Source organism: Parasteatoda tepidariorum, chromosome 2 (genome assembly GCF_982258835.1).
Source record: "Parasteatoda tepidariorum strain Cologne lab strain chromosome 2, Ptep-v5.0, whole genome shotgun sequence".
Taxonomy (NCBI): Eukaryota; Metazoa; Arthropoda; class Arachnida; order Araneae; family Theridiidae; genus Parasteatoda; species Parasteatoda tepidariorum.
This window is the reverse complement of record NC_141756.1, coordinates 30,611,924-30,639,901: the sequence shown is the minus strand read 5'-3', so window position 1 is coordinate 30,639,901 and position 27,978 is coordinate 30,611,924. Positions and strand designations below refer to the sequence as shown.

The 27,978-nt window shown below is 32.3% G+C and overlaps 1 protein-coding gene across 2 annotated transcripts in view; it reads left to right on the top strand.

The window, feature by feature from the left end:
* The window catches only part of LOC107442704 (uncharacterized), a 35,428-nt gene extending 10,469 nt beyond the window's left edge, over positions 1-24,959 (top strand). Inside the window, exons 5-15 of one of the 2 annotated variants that reach the window (XM_087157125.1) lie at positions 1,666-1,880; positions 4,145-4,331; positions 5,745-5,846; positions 8,943-9,053; positions 13,173-13,310; positions 14,385-14,834; positions 16,310-16,542; positions 17,773-17,959; positions 20,966-21,067; positions 23,776-23,886; positions 24,735-24,959. In XM_087157125.1, the coding sequence (XP_087013251.1) occupies positions 1,666-1,880; positions 4,145-4,331; positions 5,745-5,846; positions 8,943-9,053; positions 13,173-13,310; positions 14,385-14,834; positions 16,310-16,542; positions 17,773-17,959; positions 20,966-21,067; positions 23,776-23,886; positions 24,735-24,826 (1,928 nt within the window). In that variant the 3' untranslated portion in view covers positions 24,827-24,959. Of the gene's footprint in view, positions 1-1,665; positions 1,881-4,144; positions 4,337-5,744; positions 5,847-8,942; positions 9,054-13,172; positions 13,311-14,384; positions 14,835-16,309; positions 16,543-17,772; positions 17,960-20,965; positions 21,068-23,775; positions 23,887-24,734 lie in introns of both variants that reach the window. The other variant, XM_071177373.2, reaches the window with a different exon arrangement.
* The last annotated feature ends 3,019 nt before the right edge of the window (positions 24,960-27,978 follow it).

The following is a 27,978-nucleotide window of genomic DNA, read 5'->3' as shown; positions in this document are numbered from 1 at the left end:
GAAAAAAAAGTGGTTGTAAAATTATTTCATTTATAGTTGGCTTTTGTAAGAAGTAAAATTGATTTTATTCTTCTCAAGAACAAGCTGTAATGAAATGCTTTTCTCACCATTTTTTGCTCGTTTCCATCTTGTTACATATATACATAAATTTTTAGCTTGACCCAAGATTGATGTCAACAGTGAAGTAATTGACTTGCGAGTTGTTAGTTGTTATCTGTTTGAAGAAAACAGAGATGCCACAGTAGACTAAAATTGTAAGAAGTGGTAGATACTCTTTTTATTTTTATTCATTTATTTAATCTGTTTAATTATTCAATCGTAACTACCACCACGAATTACATTGAAAGTTATTTATTTTTAAATCGAAATTATTCTCTACATTTAATTTCAATAGCAAACTGAAAGAAATATTTACTAGCTTTAGCACCTTTTAGTAGATTTTTGCCTTTTATTAGTCACCACTTTTTAGAATTTTAGTCGCCTGTGGAATCCTTGAAAGAAGCAAATTCTAAAACTTGAACATTGTGGTCTAATATGCGGACAGTTCAATCCTGCCAATTTTTACGCTTTTAGAAAAAAGATTCTTCCTAGTGGTAAAGAAATACCAACTCAATTGAGATTGTAAACTGTAATTTCATCAAAACTTAGCTGACACTTTCTGTGAGCCAGTATGCCTACCGTATGCATATTTAAATTATTTAAATATAATGGTAATCCAAATAATTTTAAACCACGTTTATTCAAATAAGAATAAAGTGTATATAGATAAACTTTTGCTGCTATATTAAATATAAAAAGATATTCTTCCTAAATATCCAGAAGAGTTACCTGATATGACATTTGTTTAATTTTACTAGTGATAAAACTATTACAGTTTTTAATTTAATTCATAGCAACCGAGATCTTGATTTTTAAGGGACATTTTATCTTTAAAGTGGCAACAAAATTTGAATCTTAGTCGTTTTATCTTGATTTAATAAAGTCGATTTATGATGATTTTGATCGCCAGAATCTTTACCAGATAGTGTAAATATTTGCAGCTATGCCCTAGTGTCTCAATTTTACCCTATCCCATTAATCGTGAAACTTAAGGACTATTTTAGTTGAAAATTGAGGTAAGCAGGCAGTGGTGTTGCTTTTGCGAATGCTTCTAGCACTTTGCTTGAATAACTATAGAGGAATCAAAAATAAAATGAGCAACTTGCTCTAAACTATGTTTGTTTGAAGATGGAGTTGTTCAGAGTTGTATCAACACGAAGAAACGTTATTTTCAGAAGTGTTGATATAGTTATTTGTTTTGATAGTTATGATATGAGGCGTAAGAGGTGAAATGTGCAATTATTATATTTGCTGCAATTTTCAAATTGAAAGATTTCATTATATTTCGCTGTTACACATTCTATGGCCTTATCGAAAAAAATCTACGTTCAGTTTGTATATATGCTGTGATAGGCTATGCTAACTCTCTACACAAGTCTACAAATTATCCACGGCGCTACCGATTCCACGACGCTGGCTGTCTCTGCACGCAATCTCGCCAGTCATCGAAATTTCACTGTGTTTCACTGAATTATATAGACGCAATTTCTAATTCCAATTTCAATAATAATATATTTTTAACGGGATGATTTTGTGTATGCATTAAATATTGTTTATTCCACTCAGGGCCTACCACTGTGTTCCTCCCGTCAGATGATGCATTCGCATCTTTGCCTCAGGGAGTCGTGGACCAACTGGAAGAGAACCCCGAACTTCTGAGGCAGGTACTCCTGTATCACGTGACTACCGTTGAGATCTTGCCCAGTGCCGAGAGTGACAGCTACACTGTTCCGACAATGGAAGGAACGCCACTGGTCATAACAATGCTCAGGGGTGGAAGAGTAAGAAACCATTCGAATGTTATGATTGCTTTTTCATTCTTCTTAATCTGTTCGGCAATATTTTGTCACCTCTGTTCCGGAGTAGGCTCCCGATCTTTGACATTTCACGTTCGAACTCTCAGTAGAATCATTTATCTGAAGACTTACATTTTGAATGAGATGTTCGAAGTAGGTTTTGTTTTCATTTCCGATGGAGATAAGTTGAGTTGCACAATAGCTTCATCGAGATTTGTTGAAGTGGAAAGTCATAAAATTTTCATTGTAATCATTTCATTTTTAAACATGTTTCATAATCGATGTGTTCTTGTTCTTGAGGATCACAAAAAATGACGCTCACAATGGCATGCACAATATTTTATTATAGTTAATGTAACGTTGTATTGTATTTAACAATTCTGGTATGTTTCTGTCTCGTTTTGGCTCGTTGCGGCTTTTTTTTTCTTAACCGAAACATTTTAGGTTACATTTATAAATCGTATTTAGCTATTGGATTTGTAAAATTTCGGATAACATGTTTAACTTGCTACTCTAATAGAACATAAAAATTTTAATACAGTATTAGCACACACAATGCATCAAAAATCTCGAAATACTTATAAATTGAATATTTCCTCTTTATTCATTTAACTTCAATGAAATCATTTTTCTAAATGTATTGCAACATTTTTCGATTTACTATTGTTCTCTGAATCAGCCGTCACAGAACACTTAGTTTCTGACTGAATTTCTTTTATTTTGTAATAAATATTTTAAGTATTCAGTAAATTTTAGAAAATGTAAACGAAATTCTTGAAAAAAAATTGTGTATTACCAGTAAAGTTTATATTTTCAATGATATAATCTTCTTGTTCAGTATTTAAAATCTCTTATAAATTTACCTCTTCTTTGACCAGAATTATAATATAATTCTATGTATATTTTCAAGATTAAATTTGATAAAAACTTAAAATGTCTGTTACAAAATTAAAGAAATTACGCTAAAGACATTAAAAATAAATTGCGTTAATTACAAAAAATATTTCTGTTGCCAATTTATGTGTTTTAACTTTAAAAAAAATAATAATCATCTATCAAATTGTCTTTTCGCTTTTAAAAGTTCAAATTTTATAAAATAATTCATCTATATTAAAAAAATATCAATTTATGTATTAAATAATTGACTTATAATTATTAATCTATTATTGTTGGTCTCTTGACTAAATAATTATTAATTATTTGAGATCTTGGAATGTAGATAAAATGGCTCCACTGATATTTGAACCCCGATTTCTCAATTAGAATGTGGACTTAATCGTTGAGCCACGAATTCCCGGGAGCTAAAAAGTTTCATTATTTTATAAATAAATGAACTAAAACTTTAAAGGAGAAAACTTTTTTTATTTTATCTCAGAGGCAGCAATAGCGACAAATTTCCACCCTATGCAAGGTATTTACAACTACGCTCTTTAAGTTTAATTTCGTTTTAATGCAGATTTCATAATTGCACTCTATCCTCGTTAGTTAAAAAATCTTGCCAACTCGACAAATTTTTTAAAGTGCTAAATATAAGGGGAAATAAAATATTATTCAACTAGACTGCATTTTATATCAAAATAAAACGAGGAATCAACGTAAAAATGCAAATTCATGTTAGCCAATATGCGTAGTAATAAGAAAAAAGAACATTAAGATGCCTTATTTTGATGCTGCTGTGCGAATTGCATACCTGCCAACTTTTACGCATTTGGCGCAAAATTTTATTTCTATATTTAAAGTGGTAGTAAAATTTATGCTTTCTCTACATTCCTTGCACTTGTAAACTTAATTTAGAAACTTTTTTGACCACCATTATTTTTTAAAAAAAATTAAGCATATGTATTAATATGTATTGTTGACGTGGCTCTCCGTTTAAGCTTTTTCAAAATACAGCGTATGTTACTGCTTAAAATTGAAATTAAAATTTCAATTTACTACCACTGGGAAAAAACATCCTCGAAAGGATTAAAAGTTAGCAGGTATGGAATTGCCATAAAAGAAACATTGCTGATCCTGGTAATAATCTGAGTGGCGATTCAAAGTACAGTCTAACCGGGAATCTTTGAGCTAAAATAATGTTTCAAAAAATAATGCCAACATTTGCGAGTTAAGGGCATCGCCTATACCGCTATTTATTATTTTATGCTTTGGGTTTACTTCACCGCATTATAATGTAAATGTATTCATTCACGTCAAAATTTCATGATTTGTTTAAGCATTATTTCTGGCAACTAAAAATTTCATTTCAGCTGATAATAATCAGTGGTGCTAAAGCTATAGCCGTCACCAGGGCTAATAATGGAATATTCTACGTCATCAACCAACTCCTCTATCCACTGCCCCACCCGGACATTGTTGGAGCTGTCCAGTCACGTCCTGATCTCTCCATCTTGTCGTGGTTCCTTTCTCAGAGTGGTCTTAACGATCTCCTAACAGGTGACCTTTCTTTTTTTTTTTTATTCTACAGCCATAATGTAAAGATGATATTTTACTTTTTGAAATTGTATGTTTCACATTGCATTATTTTGGTTTTGCAATTTCTATCGCAAAACTTATTTTTATTTGTCAGCCATGAAGACATCCGTAGGGTATCTGATGTATTTGTTCATCATTTTCCATGGCTTGTAATTTCAAAATCAATTTCGAAAAACCCACAAATTCAAAATCCAATATCGAAACAGACTTATATGAATTAAATTTTATACAATATCATTGATTATCTGTTGATTAGTGCGAAAAATAGAAGGAAAAACAAAACTAGAGTTTCTACTGAAAAAAAAGTTATCTTAAGATCTTATTCGAGTCTGTGATGCCCTTTTAAGGTTATGGTCTACCTCTTTATAGATTTATCAGCATCTTCAATTTCAAATTACTTCTTATTCAAACGCTAAATAGTAAAATAAAAATAAAAATAATAATCACCTATCGAATTATTTTTTTGTTTTTATTTGTTTATATTTTATAAAAGAATTAATTTAAATTAAAAAAATATTAATTTATGCACTAAATAATTATTAACCTTTTATTATTAGTCTATTGACTTAATAGTCATTAATCTATTATTATTAGTCTATTGGCTAAATAGTTATTAATCATTTCAGATCAGAAATTTAGGAATTTTGAATAACATGTTTCCACTGAGATTTGAATCCCCGATTTCTCAATTACAATGTGGATAGCTTACCTAACCATTGAGCCACGAATTCAGGGGAACTAAAAAAATTTCATTATTTTATAAGTAAATGAACTAAAACTTTAAGGGAGAACATTTTATCTCAGGGGCAGCAGTAGCATCTATGCTTACTATCTCAGTAGCATCTATGCAGTAGTATCTATGATTAAGCAATGACTGTAAGCAATGACAATAAGCAATTACTATGACTAGGCAATGCTTTCTATCCTATTCAGCATTTTGGTTGAAAATTTCTCTGAAGATGGTAAATTTGATAGTTCTAGAAAAAAATGCATTTAAGATATCAACTATTGATATGACTCCTCAATAAAACTAATTTCTAAATAGAGGGCACTAAATTCTACAGTTTGCGATAATTTTTTTAAACATTGCAAATAACAAACTAAATTTCAATTTTAAAAAAAATATTCATTTTTTTTAAAAATTAATTTAAAATTGCTCTACTTTGAAAATTAAAGAAAAATCTATATAAGGGTGAGTGAATTCGGTAACTAAGAGCATGAGTAATAATTCATTATGGATAATATTGATAATGTAAAAAATCTTCAATAAGTAATTTATTTAACAAAAAATATTCATACCTATGTAGACGTTTTTGAAATAAAGGATTTCTAAAGAAAAATTATTAATAATAACTAAATTTTGTTTTAATACAGGTGACACACCACACACTCTCTTAGCTCCAACGGATAATGCCTTTGCACAGTTGCCGAATGCAGTATACGAAGAATTGACTCAGAACATGACAGCTTTACAAGGTAATTATTTATTTGTTATGGAAAAATTACCCGGAACTAGATAAGAAAATATTCATTAAATAGTATGCAACAGAATTGACTTTTTAAAAGCAGTTACCTTAATACTTAAAAGAAAGAAAAAACTCATGTAGGTAATTCAGGTAATAGAGAATGCGACACATTTATTAAATATTTTTTAGTTGCGACTGAATAAGTAATTAAGTGCAACTCAAATAATGTTATTAGTTACGACGTTAACACCATTTATACAACCATTAGCCATTACCATTAGCGGCCTAGTTTGTACACTGCAAAAAAATTTAGTTCGTTTTAACACCAAAAATGGTGGCAACTGCTTTACACCAAAAATGGTGGCAACTGCATTACACCAAAAATGGTGGCAATTACTTTACACCAAAAATTAGTGGCAAATACGTTACACCAAAATTAGTGGCAACTACCATGCACCAAAATTGGTGGCAACTACTTAACATCAAAATTGGTGACAACTGCTTCACACCAAAAATAGTGGCAACTACTTAATACCAAAAATGGTGGCAACTACTTAACACCAAAAATAGAGGCAATTACTTTACACCAAAAATGGTGGCAGCTACATAACACCAAAAATGGTGGCAGCTACTTTACACAAACAATAAGTGGCAACTACATTACATCAAAATTGGTGGCAACTACCATACACCAAAATTGTTGGCAAATACGTAACACCAAAGATGGTGACAACTACTTAACGTCAAAATTGGTGGCAACTGCTTCACACTAAAAATAGTGGCAACTACTTAACACCAAAAATGGTGGCAACTACTTTACACCAAAAATGATGTAGTGAAACACCAAGAATGTTTCCTTGTACTTAAAGGTGGACATAGGATTTACGGCCCCAGTAGAAATTTGTTACAGGCACCTCAAAACGTAGAAAGTCTGATTTTAATACACTTTGTAAACTTTTTCAAAAAGACTTTTCAATACAATGGTTTATCTTAGATTCTTTAATTATCAATTTTCATAAAGATGCTAAAATCTTAATTTCCAATTTTTGTAAGCTTATTTAAATTAGAAAAATAAATATTTTCTGGTTTTATTTTTTTATTTGCATGTACTAAATGTGGGAAGAATTCTATTACTAAAATTGCAACATATTGCATCATAAATATAATAAAATTATAAATTACAAATATAAAGTATGTCGTTTTGCAAATTAAAAGATAATAATTAAGAACCCCTACACTTCTGGTAAAGCATCAATAATCCCGGCCCCGAGGCAATTGTACTTCTTTGTTTACCCACCCTCTTGAGTTCGGCTTTTATTATACTTCTTTTGATGTTAAGTAGTTGCCCTTATTTCGATGTTTAATAACACTAAAAATTGTCATGACAATAAGAAATAATACACATAAAAGTCAGTAAAATAATTTCAACCATACAATTTACAAAAGAACAATTAAATACTAATGCATACACTTAACAATTCTTAACATAAAAAGAGTTTGTTAATCAAACCTGCTCAGACAGAACATGAAAACAAATTTGGATTGGGTTTAATAGAACAGAAATTAAATATCATGAAGTTATTTAATATGATTGACATAATTATGTTAATTATCTTATGAGGGAGCACTTATCTTTGTTTCAGAACTAAAAACAAACATGACTTCTGTAACAGTGGTCTTCTGTTTGTGTGGATTTTAGCAGCGTGAATGATGAATTGATAAGTGTTTCTGTGTGGGCTTCTGAACATGGCATGATATGGAAGCGTCCCTACACTCATGCAACGAGATTTTCGGGCATGGGTTCCTATGCAATTTTAATTCTGATTACGTGCCCTAACTCCTCCAGATGTTTGTTGCAACATTTATGCGACCCACAGTTGAATATAACATTTTTAAACTTGCACATTTCGACAAAAAATAGATTAAAAATAATCTGTAATTTTATGCTGTAAACTATTTCAGATTTGAAATACTTACACCTATAGTGGGCGTATCAAGTTTCTGTATTAATGCATCAAAACATTTGTTCCCCTGTGTAATTTTTAGCTTTAAATTTCGCAAACTTTTTTTTAAAGAAAAATCTTTGTTTCGTTCGGAAGTTATAGTAGTTTCCAAGTACTTTTGACCCTTTCGCGCCGACTGTCACAAATACGTGCCAGCATAAAACCGTATCAATCAGGGTAAAAAGATAAAACTGGTAATCAAAGTATTTCTTTAGCAGTTCATTTGTGGGCGGAGTTATAATTGTTTGATTTATTTAATTCACCATTACTTTGTTCAAAATAAAACTATTTAGTTATACTTTGAATTAACATTGATTATATATATGATTAAACTAACAATAATTAAAGTAAAAGCAAAGTAAGTCTGTCAAATTAGCAACGACTACATTTAAGTTACCGTTTTTTATTTAATTACAACTTGATTCTGATTTTGTACGAATGCTTTTCTGAATCACCCGTCCCTAAGGGGTTAAACATAATTTGACATTTTCAATTTTCAATTTTTTTCGTTTGCTTACTTTATTTGTTGTTTTTTTTACGTACTTATCTTTCGAATTATCTTCATCGACTAGGTATCAAATAATATCAGTAGGAGCTTTTCTCCCCCTTTTTTTTCGTTTATGTCCTGGAAACGAGAAAAAAATTGCTAATAAAATTATTTTATTTCTAGATCTGAATTTTAAATCTTTTAAAAAGTAAACTTTTACTATTTTTAATAATAAATTACTCAAAAACTTTTTTTTTAGATAAGAAATAGTCCTGTATAACTGTTAACTATTTGAAAGTGTTTACAGTCATATTTTGGTTGGAACATTTTTCTTTTTTCGAAAACGAGGCAGATATAAACTGGTTTTATTTCCAGTTTCCGGAACTGAAACATCACTGAACAACATCTTAATTCGTGTTTATTTTTTAGGAGTCGAAACAATCAAATATAAGAAAAAGTTTGCATAAGAAAAAAATTATAAAAATGACGCTTTTTTTAGACTGGATGATGACCTTTCAGCTGAGAAATATAACACTCTACTACTGCATGGGGTTCGGGGAACTTCCTTTGCTGTCGCTATTATATCATGTCTAATGTTTCCTTCCTTCTTTTTTAGAGATCTTGATGAACCATGTAATTGATGGTGCACACTATGGTCGCGAATTCTTCACTGGACCCACATTCGCAAGTGCCAGAGGAGGGAAATTAAAATTTCAAGTCGTTAGCTGTGAGTTTTTCTTTTATATTCAAATATTAGCAAGCCATTCCCAGAAGACGCTGATTCTATGCAATAATTTTTAAAACTGTAAAATATTCTTAAAAGGAAAGAAAAATTGGAAAGGAATGTGCAGAGTTACCACGGGGGACTAAAAATGCTGACTTATAAAATTCAAAATTTTTTTTTAAAAAATTTAAATTGGCAACTCTTTTACTTTACTGAAATGACACACATTTGCTGACTTATAAACCTTTGTCAAGTAGAAGGACGGATAGAACAATTCAGAGAAAGACATCACAAATAATACATCCAGGGCTACGACGGGATTCGAACCCGCTACCTCAACGATTTTCACAGCGTTTGACGGGCGATACCGATCGGCCAGGGAAACCCCGCAAGTTTTTTTATTTATTGCTTATTGAATTTGCAGGCTTGTGAGCTCAAGTTAAGCTTATAAGCCTTTGTCAAATAGAAGGTAAGACAGCACGAAGATACATCCAGGGTAAAGGCGGGATTCGAACCCGCTATCTCCACACTTTGCACAACGTTTGGCAAGCGATACCGCTCGGTCAAGGAGACCCCGCAAGTTTTTAACAGTTTTGCTTTGAATATTAATAATTTGAAATGTAAGTCATAGCGCTAGTGATGTTTAAATAATTAAAAATGTAATTTAAAAAATTGAATTTCTACCCCGTTTCTCATTTTTAGTCGCCGATGGCGTCCCTGAATTAGTGATTAAGTTGATTATTTCAAATGCGACTATCAGAGCCTCGGTGGCTCAGGAGATATAGCGTTCGCTTCCTAGGTTCGAATCCCAGAGATAGCTGGTTGACACAAACTTTGCTCCGACCACATTGCTAAAGTAAAATAACCTTAGGGGTAGACGGGTCATCGACTAGAATATCCGTCAGAAAATTTCGTGGTTTACCTTATCATGTAACGCAAATACGGCTCAGTTTCATCAAAAAGTTCGCTAAGAAGGCTAGTTTGTCCCAATGTTTGATCCAGGAGTTCTCTTGTCTTCTGATTTGGGTTCAAAATTGCATGACTTCGGAGTTGAACATTGATAGTCGTAAACTCAGAATTGGGTCGGCTGTTCAACGCCGGTTGTAAAATACAAAATAAAATAAAATGCGACTATTAGTTTAGATCTGAAAATTATTTAAAATGCACAATTTCAAATCAAAATGTAGCTGCTTATATTTTTAATAAAGAGTCTCGGTGCTGCTATCTAGTGTGGCAGAAACTAAACGTCCAAATTAACATGACCAACGGTATCTCACCCATTGTGGTGGTCCTGAAAGAGTGGATACCACCTCTGGAGAACGCACTAGATCTGCTCATCGACAACACCGATTGTGCAGCTCATTGGAAATTTAAAAAAATAAAAATATTTTTAATAAATTTCGTTAATCACGAATATTTTAATTTCACTGAAACAAATTAAAAAAAACAAACAAAATGATTAAGTTAAAAAAAATTTCTTCTAAAAAAAATACACGGGAGAAAACGAGAATTTTGGTGATTTATGTGTAAAATAGAGTTTGTACGATTCGAAACAATTGTTATTTAATCGTAAAATAGAGTACTTAAAAAGTTCTAAGAGTGATAGCAAAATTAAAAAAATAAAATGAAATTAATTTCAAAAAGTTTATGCTTACCACTATGCTTAATATTTTCAAATAAATATATTTCGACAAGAAATCTTTCAATTATAAAGTGAAAGTTAATACTTGCAATTTCTTTATGAAAATATTTACGCTTATATTTAATTTTTTTTAAGACCGTTGGTACCCTGAAGTAATCTCATTTATGCTTAAACAATCTTACAAAAGGGCGATAAATTTTTTGTTCCGAAAATAAAATAAAAATGGTACCACTAGTTTTATTTTATTCGACTGTGGAACCCTAAATGATCGACTTGATTTTGGCAGTGATTTAATGAAAAAAAATTTTCATCAAATATAAACAAATAAATCAACGAAAGAAAATCAATTATTCGTGAAATATTTAGTGTCTGAAATTTCATTTATTTTTTTAAAATAATTAATGAATGAATAAATAATGAAATTTTTTCATCGCATCGTTTAAGCATTTCATGGGTCATTTATTTTTAGTGAAGGTAAAGTATTTTTGGAATTGAAATTGATATAAGAATAGTAATTGTTATAAGAAAATAAACTCATTTAGCTTATAAAATATTTATCTAAATTTAATGACATTTTTTTTTTGGTGGAAAGTATATTTACCAAGACCTATTAGGAACTTATTGACTTTTACTTTTCATTATTTATAAAATCAATGTGATTTTCTTTGAAATAATAACGAACAAGAGCGAAAATAAACGTTGAAAACGTTTATAAGAGAAACTCTGTTCTTTATTGTTGAATTTAGTAATTTTTTATCGAAGCGAAATACTAAGGAAATTTTTCATGAATTAGAGAGTTTGATTGCCAGTAGGAGTGACAGGAACCTAGATCGGCCTAGTTTGGAAAGCTCTGGCCCACCCTGAGCTATCGTACTATAGTTGATGATGATATCCTTTTTATCATTCATTTAATAATTTGTTTTTATGATTCTTTTATAAGAATTTTTAAATAATTTTAGAAAAATAATGAATAATTTATTGGATAAAAATTTAACTGTAGGTTTCGAAAATCATAACTGGTTAAAAAAAAAATCCTAATTCTCAGAACCTCATGTGATACTTCCTAGGGTTCTCCAGAACCCCTTTCGGAAACCACTGCACTAGTCTTTCGTTATTAAGATTTAATTTACCGAAACAAGATAGTTCCATTTATCGTAATAGATTATGGATCTAAAATCAATGCACGGTGGTCCTTTCAAGTTAAAGTGGTAGGTTACAAAAAATATCGCTCATGGGCTACAATACCGGCACAACTCAAAGCAAGCTTTGAGATAAGAGGGTTTAAAGTTTTCAATGCTATGCAAAATGCATAAGAAATGCTTTAGTTTGCTTGAACGAAGATTACCTTCAAGTTGAAATATGAGTTGTGCTAGTATTACTGCTGAAAGAATGTGTATTTTCATATTTACACCTGTTCTTAGTCCGAAACGCGTTTTTTTTTTAAGTTGTGCTACTATTGCAGCCCATGAGCGATATATCCACTTGAACAACAAAAAAAATTGCTTTCAGTGTTCACTTTACTCCGACTTCAAATCCAGAAACAAATATGTATGTTATAAGTCAGGGGTCTGCTTAGAAGAAATTTGGGTCCGTTAACGGAGGCTTCATAAAATATCTTTTCATAAAAACGGACCCTTCACAAAATATTTTAACTTAAAAACGGACCCTACACAAAATGATTTTTCTTCTAATCGGACACTTCACAAATTTGTTCATCTTCATTATTGTTTTGTTAATCGAATAAACCCTGGAAACTCAGGAAGAAAGACAGATGTAAACAAACTAAATTTTGTCTTCCGCAGACGCGTCTTCCTTTATTCGTCCGAAAAGAATATTCTGCGTTCAGTAATATAGGCTAAATACCAAATATTTATATGTTGAATCGCTAATTTAGTAGCTGCAATTGCTCCTTATTTTTTAAAATTTAATTTTTTTAGTTATAATTTTATAGTGTTGTGCATAATCTTGTATGCCTTTACAATTTAAAAACTCCTTGAAAAAGTTTTTTTTTGCAATAACAGACCCTATTTGCACAAATACACAAAAGCGGACCCTGATTGAAAGAATGTGACTTAAAGTTTATTTTACATTCACAAATTACGAGTAATTTTTTCACAATTTTACAAAAACGGACCTTTCACAAAATGTCTGGACGGACCCCTGTAAGTATATTATGGTAAACAGAACTATCTTAATTTCTTCAAAATAAATCCAAATTCCAAATTCTTTCTTTTTTTGAAAGAAAAAAAAAAGACCACCATCCTTTCCGTCAATCTCTTCATCAATCCTATCTGTCAATCTTCCGTCAATCTCCTAAGCTCAAATGGATTTAAGTTTTTCCTGACTATATATTTATTAAATCGCCATTGAGAAACGTGAAGGATTTGCAAATTGACCCGTCTAAATTATAATTCTTTTCCAAATTTGGATCAAAGAATAAAGAGTAATTTATTTGTGATATATGTTATTCAATGTTTCAGATGGTTACCAGGTGAATGAAGTGAATGTGAAAACTCCAGAAATAGTGACGGGATCTGGCGTCATCCACTTAATAGATCAAGTCTTGATTAATGATGCAGATTTGAAATTCCTCAACACGCAAGAGAATTCTATCACAGGTGCGTAAGAAACTGTCTATTGTGCAATATTTACGCCTTCTTTTAATTTTGGTGCGCTTTCGTCAGAGGAAATGAAAAGTCACTGTTTCATAAGGCTTTAAGCTCGAAGCAAAGCTATAGGTCTTAATTATAAATGCCCCACTTTGGACTGATCGTAAGACTTAGTAGATCACCAAAGTCAAGCATCACTGGTTGAGGTCAGTGAGCGGGTAGATGACCACTTCAATGTTCGTTAAACTGTTTTACCGTAAATTACTTGACCTCACACGCAGGTCGTCAGGCTACCAAAGTGGGGGAAGCCATCTTCTCTGCAGCGGATCAAAATTATGATGGCACGTCTTCGGATGATCCTGAGAGATGTTTTCCAAATCGTTGCCAATAGCCCATTGTGTAACTCTAGTGCGATGTAAATAAACTATTGCTACTACTTAAATTATAAGTAGTAATTTTTCCTAAAAAAAGATTTTTTGGCCTCAAAACATTTAAATAGCTTAAGAAAAATTTCAATTATAACTTTTTTTTTAATAATTGATTATTTGGTGAAATTTAAGCCCATTTAAATCATTAATAATTCTAAATTTTTGTTTATTTTTATGTTGTTGTTGTTAATTTACGTAGCACTAGAGCTGCAAAATGGGCTATTGGTGACGGTCTGGGAAACATCCCGGAGGATGATTCGAAGACATGCCATCACAATTTTGATCCTCTACGGAGGGGATGGCACCCCCGCTTCGGTAGCCCGACGACCTGCGCGCGAATTATTTTTATGTACTCAAACAGTTCAATGGTAGAGTGTTATGTTAATGTTAGCGTAACAGGGCCATTCTCCCTGTATGCGGCTCACACACTTTCGATCACCGTCTAGGGTGAATAAGTACCTGATTGGTGAAATATATTTTCTTACTCAAAATTCAACCAATCATGTTTTACTTCTCTCCTGAAAGCGAACGAAAGTGTTTAAATCGCATGCAATAAAAATGATCCCTGAAGTTTTTCTTGCTATTGACATTTTACGTGTTTTGTTCTTGTTTCGTATTTCAAAGTAAAATTAATTTCATTTGAAACTCTCCAAAGGTGGAGATAGTGTTTCCACCACTGGTCAGCAACTTCCAAGAAGCGACATTCAACCAAATATTGGACAACTAGTTCCAAATCCTCAGACACCTGGAAATCAACACGTATTTGACATCCAGCGAATTCCTCAAAGCCAGCCCCAAGTGACAGGACTAATGCAACCACCTGCTCGACAACAAACAAATCCAAGGATACCAACCGGGAAAGTGTCTCCGACTGGCCAGCAACGCAATCGCGGTCAAACTCAAGGCACGGGACAAAGACTACCAGGTCCATCTCAAGCATCACGCAGCCCGAACCATGGTGGACAAAGACAATCTTCGGTTCAAGCTCAGTCTCTGTCAAGTGGATCTGCCTCTAACGTTGCTGATCTCGCAAGATCTATGGGATTGAATAGATTTGCTAATTGGATTACAAACACCGGCCTTCTTGAAAAAATCCATGATGGAGGTAATATTCATTAACCCTCTTTCTATGCGTTCTAAGATTCCAACTTTTTGCACTTTTGTCAGAAGAATTTTGAAAATATTTAAAGTAGTAGTAGAGTTTAAACTTTAACACTTAATTTTTAGTTTTATGAAATTCGATTTTAACAAATTTCTACTCTCACAACCATGGAGCTGTAATGTAAATAAAGCAAGACCGTTGTTATATTTCCCTATCTCTCTTTGTCCCTAACATTAAAGTTTCCTCAGTCACGTGCTCTCTCTGATCAGCGATTTTTGCTGAAAAAGCAGGGCGTCGTATGATAGTTGAGACGAGTTCTCCTTTCTGGTAGATTCGTGCCTAGTACTTACACCGAAGAGTTTATTATATTATGATTATATTATGACCACTCTCCATCTATAACAATGGGCTCATCCAGGTTTTAATGGTTTCTCGCCCAGGAACAATGTTTTCATGGGGCACATTAGGACCCACAATCCTCATAGAACAATCCCTGACGTCTGTAAGCTACTTGAACATAGTTGCAGACAAGATTCACCCATTCATGGCAACAATTTTTCCTGCTGGGGAAGGTGTTTAACAACAGGATAATGCACCATGTCATAAGGGTCGAATCGTCATGGATTGGTTCGAGGAACATTCCAGTGACTTTCAAGTCATGTCTTGGCCCCCAAATTCACCTGACCTTAATCCAATAGAGCATTTGTGATCTTACTTGGAAAACCGAATTCGTGCTGCCACGCTACCCCTTCGCAATGTGAGGGAATTGCAGGACCAGTTGGTGAGCGCTTGGTACCAGATAACTTAGACTACCTATCAGCACCTTGTGGAATCAGTGCCACGGTGGGTGCTAGCAGTTTTGAGGGCTAAAGGTGGTCCTACGTGTCATTAGCAGGATGGTCATAATGTAATGGCTCTTCGGTGTATATGAGCAATGAAATAAAGTTGAAAGCTTCAGGAACGTTAAGATCAGAGAAACAGTAAAATATTGGATCATTTTCGGTAAGACTTTGCTCAATGTAACTATAATTTTAGAATTCCAATATTTTAATGCATATAAGCAGTACAAAATCGTTCACATTTTTTGCAAAATTTAATAAAATTTTAATTTTTGAATGGTTTCAAAAACGGTAAAAATGTATCTTTTGATAAAACTTCAAAAACTTGGATAAATAACTTAACCGAAACTTCGATAAACAGTTTTTGCTATTGCACTTCCGATAACTTTGAGTTTAATCTGTTAACCGTTGAATAGCTTTTTTTATTAACTGACTAACTTACAGGATAAATTTTTCATACAATTCTATTGGTAAACATGAATCTCCATTTGCACTCGGTAAAAGTTGAAATATTTTTCTTCTTTTTATGAAGGTCTTGGAGCATATACTATTATACCATTATACTATTCCGAAATTTCACAAATACACGATATATATATTATATATATATATATTAATCTGTTATTAATTTGTTTTCAGGTGTATACACTGTGTTTGCCCCAACAGACGACGCCGTCAATGCGCTTCCACAAGACATGTCGAATTCCATAGACTCGAGTCCAGAGCAGACAAAATCCCTTCTGCAATACCACATCATACCTCAGAGGGTCAATCTGAATTCTTTGAGAAATGAAGAAACCTCGTCCACCTTGCTTCAGGGGCAGAAGATTCGCTTCAATGTCTATCAGGGAGCTCACATCAACTGCAAACAAGTATGAAACTCTTCTATGTGAACTCAGGTTCAATGATATAGTTTAAGTAGTTTAAATAGGGGGAAAAGGAAAAACCTTGACTAATTTTTGATCCAGCGACCGGACGTTTACCTATTTGGGGTGATCAGATCTTCGGGGATTCAGTCTAGATTTCAAGCACTAAAAAATTAAGACGCCTGTTTCAAATATAGGATTATTAATTCAAATAAAAACAGTAAATTATTTATATTCTATTTAACTGTAACTTTAGTTGTTTTTCATGAATTGACCAGAGTAGTCGAAAAGACTCACAATCATAAAAGTATTTAAATCAATCTACTTTAGAGTGTAAAAACAAGAGAAATTATTTACCATAGTAAAAGTATATTTTTTAAGTATTGGCCATTTATTATTGAAAAACAATAATCGAAAAATCACCGAAGAAAAAGTATAAATGTTCATCAATGTCCCGGAATACCATAGCGTACCAGAATGCTTTGGAAATTTAAACAAACTTCCCTTTTCAGGTAACTTTTTTTCACTAATGTTTTTATTTGTTTTAAGTTAGGACAATTAGAGCTAATATGAAACAAACATCTCAACTTTTACTATTATTTTGATGATTTATATTAATTTTCGCTTTCGTGTCCGTAAGAGTTTTAGAAAGTAAACTACAAACAGTAAACAAAAGAAAGTTAAACAAAAAAAAATTCCGCTATTTGTAGAAATTCCGCCTCACATTTGAAAAGAATGCACCATTTATGACTATCATGTCACCATATTTTTCTTCTTGGCAACTTACTATTAAAATCAATATTCACTGTTAGTAATGATGTCAAAAAGTATTACACTTTTCATTTCATTTTCTTCCAGAAAATTCTAGTAAAAGTTTGGAAACTTGTTGTTCTAAAATCCTTATCGTAGACATTTTTGCCTTTTAATAAAAGTGCGTAATTCAGCCAATCACTTAATACAATTTACAATTTGTAGACTAAAGCAGTCTACTCTAAATAAATACTTTAAATCAAAATAATTACTCAAAATAAAAGAAATAAATGCATTTTTCCCCCTTTTTTAATCTTTTTATTGTGATTTTAACATTAAATATGTATATTTGCTTATAATGATAAATTATTAATTTGTATAGAGTCTTTAACACTAATTATGAAAATTTCGCTTAGGTCTTACACTGATAAGTGTTTTCAAAAAGGAATCCTTCGAAGTGAACATTAATTAAATGTTATATTGCAGGTGGTGACGGCTTCGGGTACTCCAGTTGGGGATGCACTGGCCACAATGGGTTCCATCCAACTCATTCCAGTGACGCAAGTGCTCTACCAGCCCACGGGCAACCTCTTGAATATTATTGAGGCTTCACCTATTCTACAGAATCTTGCTCAGGCCATGCGTACCTCCCAAGTCACGTGGATGCTCTCAGGTGATTGAACAAACAATATTAAATAGCCTTGAATAAACACTGCCCACTGTGATTCAAATGATTTATTAAATCTATAAATTTACCTACGGCACTGTAAAAGCAGTTCCAATGGTTGGTGAGCAATGTGTTAGACCCTTTAGTAATGCTTTTTCGCTTTAAGGAGCGTTCACTCAGCATGCACCTCCAATTGCCGCCGAGCGAGAACCAGAATGTGATTTATCAGTTTTTTGCGGGAGAATAAATTTTACCATTCTGGTTTTCCATCTTTCTCAGCGTTGATCAGAATTGCATGAAATGCATGAAGTGAGAACGGCTCTTAAAAAGTAGAACTAAAGAAACTGAACTTTCTTTGACCAAAATGAAAAGTGATATTACCCTTAAAGGTGTTTTTCTAAGCTATTTCGCAAATAGAAATAAAAAACAGATGCACTGCTTTTAAACGTGAACAAAAAGCTATAATTTTAAAATAAATATACAATATATCTAATCTGAGTTCTCAAAATGTGTAGAATTGAAAATCCTGTGGTCTATTGTTCTGAGCAGTAACATGGGTACAATATGGAGAAAACTTTCTTCCCCTTCAGATCTATGTCTGAACTTAGGAAGTGACCTCACTAATGAGATCCCCTCGCAGAAGATCAAAATTGTGAGGGCATGTCTTAGGAATATCCTCAGGGATATTTCCCAGACCGTCGCCAATAAACCATTGTGCAGCTCCAGTACGACGTAAATAAAGTACCTATTTACGATATTTCTAAAATTAATTATCTGGGCTTTAAAACGGATATATAATATTTAAATATTTATTAAGAAAAAATATTTTTTTAAAAATTAAAATTGCTATTGGGCGAGATTTTTTCACTTAAATGAGTTTGTTAAACCAATAGATATTAATTATTCAAATATTAAATAATTAAATAATTAAATCACAAAGACCTTTCATTTTCGCAAAACTAAGGTTTTTCTTCATATTGACAATTTGTGCGATTTTTACAATTGGCGATCGCAACACTCGAATACGCCATCTGGGGAGAGATCTATTTCATGCCTTTGACCCTCCTCTTTTCAGTTGTATAGGAATATGCAACAATATTTTCCCCTTTCTTACTATTTATCCTTTTTACTTAATAAAAATATTTTTTAAAACTTCCGTGATGCTTTTCTTTAGGACTATGTTTAATGTAGTTTTCAGTTCTATTTAGCTTTCGAACTTAAAAGATTTTAAACTAGACTCTATAACAAAAAAAACCGACGCACCTAGAAGGAGTTGTCCAATTGAAACGAAAATCAGTGGATAGGAAGACAATGTACAGAATAGTAAATGATTAAAATTTCAGAACAATTGAATAATTTATTGCAGAGTTACAGTAACAAGTTCAATAAGGTGTTGATCCGCCTCTAGCCTTGATACAAGCTGCCGCACGGCGTGGCTTATATCGATAAAGCTCCCGGATGGTCTCTTGCGGTATTTCCTGCCAAATTCGATCCAATTGTCGACCGAGGTCATCAACATTCCGTGCCAGATGCAATCGCCTTCCCATCATATCCCAGACATGCTCGATGGGAGAGAGATCTGGTGATCTGGCAGGCCAAGGAAGAGTTTGACAAGCTTGCAGACAGTTCATAGCAACACGTGCCGTATGTGGTTTGGCATTGTCCTGCTGAAAAACCAGCCCAGGGAGCTGCAAAAGGAACGGTAGCAAAACAGGTCTTAGTATGTCGTCGACGTACCGCTGTGCAGTAAGTGTACCTCTAATGACGACCAAAGGGGTCCGGCTGTCAAAGGAAGTGGCACCCCAGATCATAATGCCTTGTTGAGGGCGGTGTGGCGTGCAATTGTGAAGGCAGGATCCCCCCTCTGCTCTGTGCGTCTCCAAACACGTCTTCGATGATCGTCAGGACACAGATGGAAGCGGGATTCGTCGCTAAAGACTATACGTCCCCAGTCGGCATCATTCCATCCTGATCGAGCCAAAACATTCATGCATACGAAATTTCAAAGCAGTCGGATTATTGCTTCTTGGTGCGTCGATTTTTTTGTTATAGAGTGTATATAAAAATCAAGAGAGAAACTAACATATTTCCTTCCTCTATGACTCTCCACACGCTAATGGGGAAAGCATGCGAAGTGTAGCTATAAGTAGAGTGTTCTGCTCTACGCCACCTGCAGCCCATTTTGATCACCAATGGGGTACTTGCACTTCAAGAAAAAAGATCACAATACCCACACAAGTGACCAATGACGTCAGCTTCAACTGATCGTTTTTTTATAACCGTCGTTGAACAGCCGACCCAATTTTATGGGTTTACGACTACTAATGTTCAAAAAGGTTTGTTGAAGCAACTGAATCTTGATAGAACACCACAATAAGCAAAATGGCTTGTTGAAGTTGAGCTAAGTTTCTCCACATAAATCCGAATGTTAATTAATGTAAAGTTGATTAAATACAGCGCCGCATCGCACATGGAATTTGTTGAAATATAATTTTTTCTCGTCTACGTCTTTTACTTTATTATTTGTCTATGTACTTTATTACAACGGTGGTATATTTTTGTTTTGTGTACCTGGAAACTTCGATGTATAATTAGTTTGTCTACTTGGTTTCATGCCTGTCTTTGTGTTAAATAAGAAATATATATTTTGAAAGAACTGAAATCTTTATGAAAGAATCTTTGAGTAAGAGCATAAAATGTTCGATTTAAGAGAATTGTTACTTGATGTGCTTGGCTTACTCGAAATAGAGTGGAAAGAACAGTTGCAAACGTAAACAAATGCCACGTTTCCACAACCAATCAGAATTGATATACCCGTACTACGTCACTTTCAGGTAACCCATTAACGTAGAGCGCGATGAGCAGAACATAAGTCATGAACAACAGCTATTATAATAGCGTATTATTTGCTGAATAGTGTTATCACAGAGGACGACTAAGTCTTCAAAAAACTGCCTAAAACTTGTTCATGTAATTTGATCTAATGAGCATGGTTTTTATTAATTGTTTTAGGAACAGGACCTCTGACTTTCTTCGCTCCGAGTGACACAGCTTTCCAATCACTGAGCCCAGAAGAAAGGAAATCCCTCATTGACAACAAACAGGCATTCACAGGTAATTTTCACTCATTATTGTCCTTAAAATACTAAGGAAAGAAAACCAGCAAAACAGCATGGAAATGTTAAGTACATATCTGTTTGAGATATGAATTTAAAGTATGCCTATAGCTTGTATAAGAATAAATGAATATTAAGTATATCCATATTAAGTATGTTAAGTTTATCTATAGTTATAAATGTTCAGTATATCTATAGCCAAAAATAACAATGTGTGTAGTAACTTAATAAGTATTAAAAAAAAGACTTAATAACCGTTTGAAGGATAAAGAGAGATAACACAATTATTTCATTCTTAGCATTCATTATGGATGGAGAAAAAAAATAAAACATTCTTCTTCACGAAAATTAATAATATAAAAATCTATAACTAGTCCGGAAATCATAGAATACTTTTTTAATTTTAAACCAAATTTGTAGCTAAATGATTTAATTATCCTCTTAATGTATTCATTAATCTGCGCCCACACTTTAAAAAAAAATTATAGCAAATTTGAATTCGTAGAAAAAAAGTTAAAGTTATATGTTTTTGCTTTTTCCAGCTACGTTTTTCATCAGGCACACATATCATTAACATTTCATTTAACATTTAGGTTTTGTTCACAGTGAACGTTGACTGTAGCGTCTCAACGTATTACGACCTCTGTGCTAGTTCAGAATCGACTAGTGAATAAAATTTTTGACACAACTTCTTACGTCAGAGAGCGTTTCCCAATCAGGCGAGTTGAACGTTTGAACATGAGCATTAAAAATCATACACTAAAATTTGATGGCGTTCACTATGAGTCCACCTTCATTTTTATAAAGGTAGCTATGAAATGAAGGACACATGTAGCTTGAGTAATAACGATGAGAAAATTAAAATATTCCAATTACGTGGAGTTTAACTTACCAACCTTAATATAAAATTATTTATGTCTATTATAAAGAAGCCACAAAACCCTATCCCGTCCTTCAAAAACTACGATCAAGGTATAGGCCGGTGTGAACCCTCGCTCCCAAAATTAAAACAAACATTAAAATATCATTTTTTATTCTTTATATTTATTAAAACAACTGTCTTTCAAGAACTATAACTCAAAAAATTAGCACTGAAATAGGTGTTGAAGAGTTTAAATCGAATTCACATTTGAAAATTCAAGATTTATATATCTCTGTCAGTCTGGGAAGAGATGTTAAAACTTCTAGTAGACGATATTTAGCATTTTCCGATAGTGTGACGATTGATCAGTTTTCTTTTAATTTTTCATGTGATATTTTTATGTATTATTTAATGCAATTTAATAAACTTTAAGTTTAAATAATCATGTATTTATTAATTTATATATTCATCAATAAAATAATATGTCAATAATAGATTAATCTATCATAGGATATGACACACTAACTGTCTTAATAAGTTGGGGGAAAATCTTCACAACTCTTAAGATTCGTTGCACAGCAGCCAATAACTACATTTTTATTTTATTATTACTGTTTTTTTCGCAATAATTTATTTATCCTTTTCTTTATAAAAAAATCTAATTAAAATGAATTAACCAATGATTTATTCGAAGAAAATTGTAATTGAAGGAAGAAATGTTTCTCTAATAGTCGTTTTTAAACAGAAAATGTTGCATAGTAAAGGGCAATATCTAGATTTTATTCCTGAAAAATGCAATTTTTTTCGCATGCCATCCCTCCCCCTCAAAAATATAACTCCGTATATGGCCTTGCGCTCAATCTTTTCATATAAATAAATTTTACAAAAAAATATTAATTATTTTTAATTATTTTATTTATAATAATTTTAGTAAAGGTTTTAACTGCTTAATTGTTACCCAATAAGGAATATAATCCATAAGATCGATTAAAAAAAATTTGTTCATCGTTAGCGTATTACTTTTACCATATTCATATTTTTGTCCGACAATGTTTGCGCTCAGAGCTTGCAAAATACACAAAAAATAAAACATTATGTTATTCCTTAATTTTATTTTATTTATTTATTATTTTATTTTATTTATTTATTATTTTATTTTATTTATTTATTATTTTATTTTATTTATTTATTATTTTATTTTATTTATTTATTATTTTATTTTATTTATTTATTATTTTATTTTATTTATTTATTATTTTATTTTATTTATTTATTATTTTATTTTATTTATTTATTATTTTATTTTATTTATTTATTATTTTATTTGAACTTACGAAGATCTATGACAACTTAAACCAATGATCTAAACAACAAAAAAAGCAATGTTTGACCTCTTATCGTAGAAGATTTGATGACCTCTTATCATAGAATTTTTAAACTTTCATTCAAATCCTTCCTGTAGAATGGGAGTTACAAATTTCTAATTACCACCAGTTGAATTTTAACCACCCTGGATACTATGATGAAATTAATCACTTTAAAAATCAATAAAGGTGAAGGATGGATCAAAATGACATTCAAATGAAATGCAGTTAATTTGAGGATGAAAGCGTTTCTCTATAGACACATGAACTTGCCTTCTGTAATTTTAATCCTTCCCCTCAATTATGTTGACCTCAATAGATAGGTCAGAATTCAGAAGTGTTTTTTTTTCCTCACTTAAATATTAATTTAAATCTCTAATGTGTGTATTTTTTCCCAAAATTTTTACAAAGGTTCTAAAATCATGTATCAAGTTCATATTATATGTGCATGAGTTTATTACATAATGTTTATCCTTCCAGATTTATTGAAGCGACATCTGGTGAGAGGAACATACTTCTCAAGTGGAGTTCAGGAAGATCTAGAGAAAAAGAGTGACAACAACCAGCCCCTGAAGATTTCTCTTAATGAAGGTAAAATCTTTTAATTAAAAGTGCTGATATGTACCGTTGATTTCTTCTAGGGTTCCTACAAAACTAACGACAAATTCAACAAGAGGATTTAAAGTTGCCAGAAATAGGGTCGCTGGGGAGAAAGTCAGTGGAGTTACTTACCACATTTGGCGAAGTCTCACATCTAGCCTTTCCTTCCTCCGTAACAAAATGATGTTATGAGTCAACGTTCGGTGCTTCTCTCTAAATACTTTACCTAAATATTTGAGCGCAACAGGACATATTTTGTTTTATAACCAGTGCTGAACAGTCGACCAAATCGGATTTACGATTATCAATGTTCAACTCCATAGCCTGGTAATTTAAAGACAAACCTAAAAGACAAGAGAGCTCATAAACAAATCACATATTCCGGCAAAAATAAATGTAAATCAAATAATAACATACCTACGTCTTTCTGTAGCTATTTTCATACATAGTTGAAAAAAGATTTGGTTTGTCATTCTAAACTAAAAATGTGGGCGAGATAGTACTGTTTTAAGGAGAACGACACCATCGAATAAATGCTTCAAAACCGCCCTCTTGTTTTATAATGCTTTCAAAATACGAATTTTTACAATTCATTACTTTTATAATAAAAGTGCTTTTTCCGAATTTCAATATGTTCTATTATCTTTTTGAAGTATATTCCCTAATTATACTTATTCTTTTGGACGCTAGAATAGAATTACCCTTTAACACTGACAACTTTGTTTTGATGTAAGTATTCTGAGTGAGAGTAATGAGGAAGGAAGGAGAATGAAAAATAAATAATTTGTGATTCTTAGAATTATTTTACTTTAAATCTTCATTCTTTACATTCATTTTAGGTGTTATGACAGTCAATTCTGTTCCGGTATCATTCTCAGATATCACAGCTACGAACGGAGTACTCCATGTGATAGACCAGTTCTTACTATAACTGCTACGACCATACCTGTTAACAAGGAACCATTTATTTCAGCCAAATATGTTACTTGTTCCAAATGAGAAAGGAACATGCCATTTTTTTATGTTGCATTTTTGTTACAATAAAAGTTTTTTTGAAAAAAAAACTGCTGCATTTTTTCTTTGAATTTAAGTGTTACACACACACGAAATAAAAAATAAATACATAAAACAAAATAATAAAAAAACAGGGGTTGCAAAAAGAGGCGCTCAAAAAATGCATTTAAGAACATTATTCGGAACGCAACGCTCGAATACGCCATCTGGGGGAGAAGATAGGTTCCATATCTTGACCTACTCCTTTCCCTCTCCTCATCTTTTCTGTTGTATAGGAATATACAACGATATTTTCCCCTTTCTTATTATTTGTCGTACTTAACTGTCAAAAATATTTTTTTAAATTTCCGCGACACTTTTTTTAAAACTATGTTCAATGTAGTTTTCAGTTCCATATAGTTTCCGAACTTAAACGTTTTTAATCTATCTGAAAATCAAGACAAAAACTAACGTACTTCCTTCTCCTCACACGCTAACGATGAAAGCATTCGAAATGTTGCCATCGGTAGAGAGTTCTACTTTACACCAGCTGTAGCCTATTTTGATCACCAAAATGTCATGTTTTCGCTGATAATTTCATATCACATGTCGTGTGTTTTCGCTGATATTTTTCTAACTGGGGTACATATGAAAACTATTTTATGAATTTTTATTCTCGACTTCTAATCCCCTCTGCAGAGGTCAAAAATTGTGATGGCATGTATTCGAATAATCTTTAGGGATGTTTCCCAGACCGTCTCCAATAGCCTATTGTGCAGCCCTAGTGCGATATGATTCATACTACTAACGAAAATATTCATACTACTAAATTTCTAATAGACGCCGACCAGGTGGCCGAGTGGTTAGTGCGCCTGACTGCGGAGCCGATGGTTGCGGATTCGAATCCCGCTCAGGGCATGGATGTTTCTTTCTCTTTCTCTGTTCTATATCCTTTCTTCTGTGTGATTGTGTGTGAATGTAACCCGCCTTATAAACGGTGGCTTAGCCGTAAGTGCTCACTGGGTAACGATAAGAGAGTAGCAATACTGGCATTTCTGAGGCCAATGGGAAATAGACCCAAGTGCCCGCCATTAGCCAAAAAAATATAACAATTCTAATACAATATAATTCAAACAAAAATCATTGTGAACTCAACAATCTCGCGTCACAAATAATAAAACATAAATAAATTTTCAGACTATTTTTTATTCAATTATTAGGTTGTTAAAAAAGTTCTGAGACATCCTTGCAGCATCCCTTGAAGAAAGATTTCGTTTATAGCATTAACGAATTAAAACCAGAAGTTTAGTTTCATCCAAAGTTATTTAGGGCTTATTGATGAAAGTTTAAATTAAGAACACCAGAAAACAATAAGACACAATAAAAATTTACAGAAGTTGAAATTTTTGCAAGTGTTGCAGAACTTTTTTTACTACCTAATATTACCCATTTTCGCCTAATCTTTTTCTTTATCCATAAAACTGAAAAATGGGACAAATTAAACGGCTACCAAACTTTTTTATTCTGGACTTTTTTTAATGGTATTGGTATCACTGATCAACGTAGATATTTAGATTACTGATAAGAAACAACCTGAACTAGGGATGAAAGCTACCAAATTCCAGGGCTAAAGAGAATAGAAGGGTCACTCCGCTCTTTGAGCTGAAGCTACGATTTCCCTCCTCATGACGTCACTGTGTCCTCAGATCTCGGAGATCGCAAGCAAAGATATTATAACTCTGCATCTTTCCCTTTGTAAAATTAAGTTAGACTTTTTCTGGTTATTATTAGCTTTCAAACTTTACGTAATTAACACATTATTTCCGTTCATCAACATAGTTCAAAAAAACTTTATTGGCCATTATATTAAAAAAATACCATTTAAAACTTATAAAAATGTTTTATTAGCTGGCGAAAATGACACTATAAATATTTTATTTTAAAAAGTTCAGTTTTAACTTTAATTATTAAGAAAAATGAAAGCATATATCGACACTTTTTTTTATCTACATATTCTCTTATAACAATAAGTTGAGTTAAATTTAGAATCCATGATTTTAAAATATGCCGTTAATAGCAATTTGTTCATACTTAATCATTAGGAAACATCAACCTTAAGCGCTAATGACTGAAACAAAATAATAAGTTAGGTTCATAATGACATTAGAAATTTTACAATTGTTTATAGATATTTAAATTTACGATGATATATTTTATAGACATTCAAATTTAAGAGAATATAATTTTTAAAAAAAATCATAAATATTTAGAATAACTACATTAAAAAATATGTTATGAAATTAGGAGAATTTCAACTATATACTATATATTTTATTTATACTTTTTATTTACATTTTAATTTTCTTTGACTTCATCCATTTTTTAACTTTTTTCACCTGCCTTTCTTTTTGAAGTAACGAGGCGGTTTCTATTTAGATAATGAATTCTTACAAAAGTTCTTAACGACAGAATAAACGTATTGCTGTTTTATATTAACTGTGTCATTTCGGAATCCATTCTTTACATAGTTGTTCATTTACTTTAGGGAACACGCGGAAAATTATATTTTTTCCTTTTGTTTTTCTATCAAAATTTTTTCAAGTTGCAATCGCACGAACTGGCATTTCGATAATAGTTTTAAATTCTTGTAAATTCACTGAAAAAAACTGAGGAAAGTCATTATAGAAAATAACAAATGTCTTAGAATATCTCGCAAGAAGAAATGCTCCAATATTAGTTAGAGCTAGTAAGGCCGAACACTCCGTTCTTGAAGTAAAAGTGCAAGCTTTGCGCCAAAGTGACGTCACTAGAGAAAATCGGAGGATTGGCGCTGCGAGAGCTACTTCAAAGGAGTGAACCAGCCCTTCTATTCTCTTTAGCCCTGACCAAATTCGCTGCTTCACCTCGCAGATGTTCCTTTTATTAAGTTAAGGGCCGTTCATGCTGCAAGCGATTTCACACACTTCCTATCGGCATCGAAGGAGAATGAGAATCTGATTAGCAAAATATATTCCTCCGCAATAAACTCACTGTTCATTACTGTCAATCAATTTATCCTTCTCTCAAGACCACGATCAGAGATACGTAAAT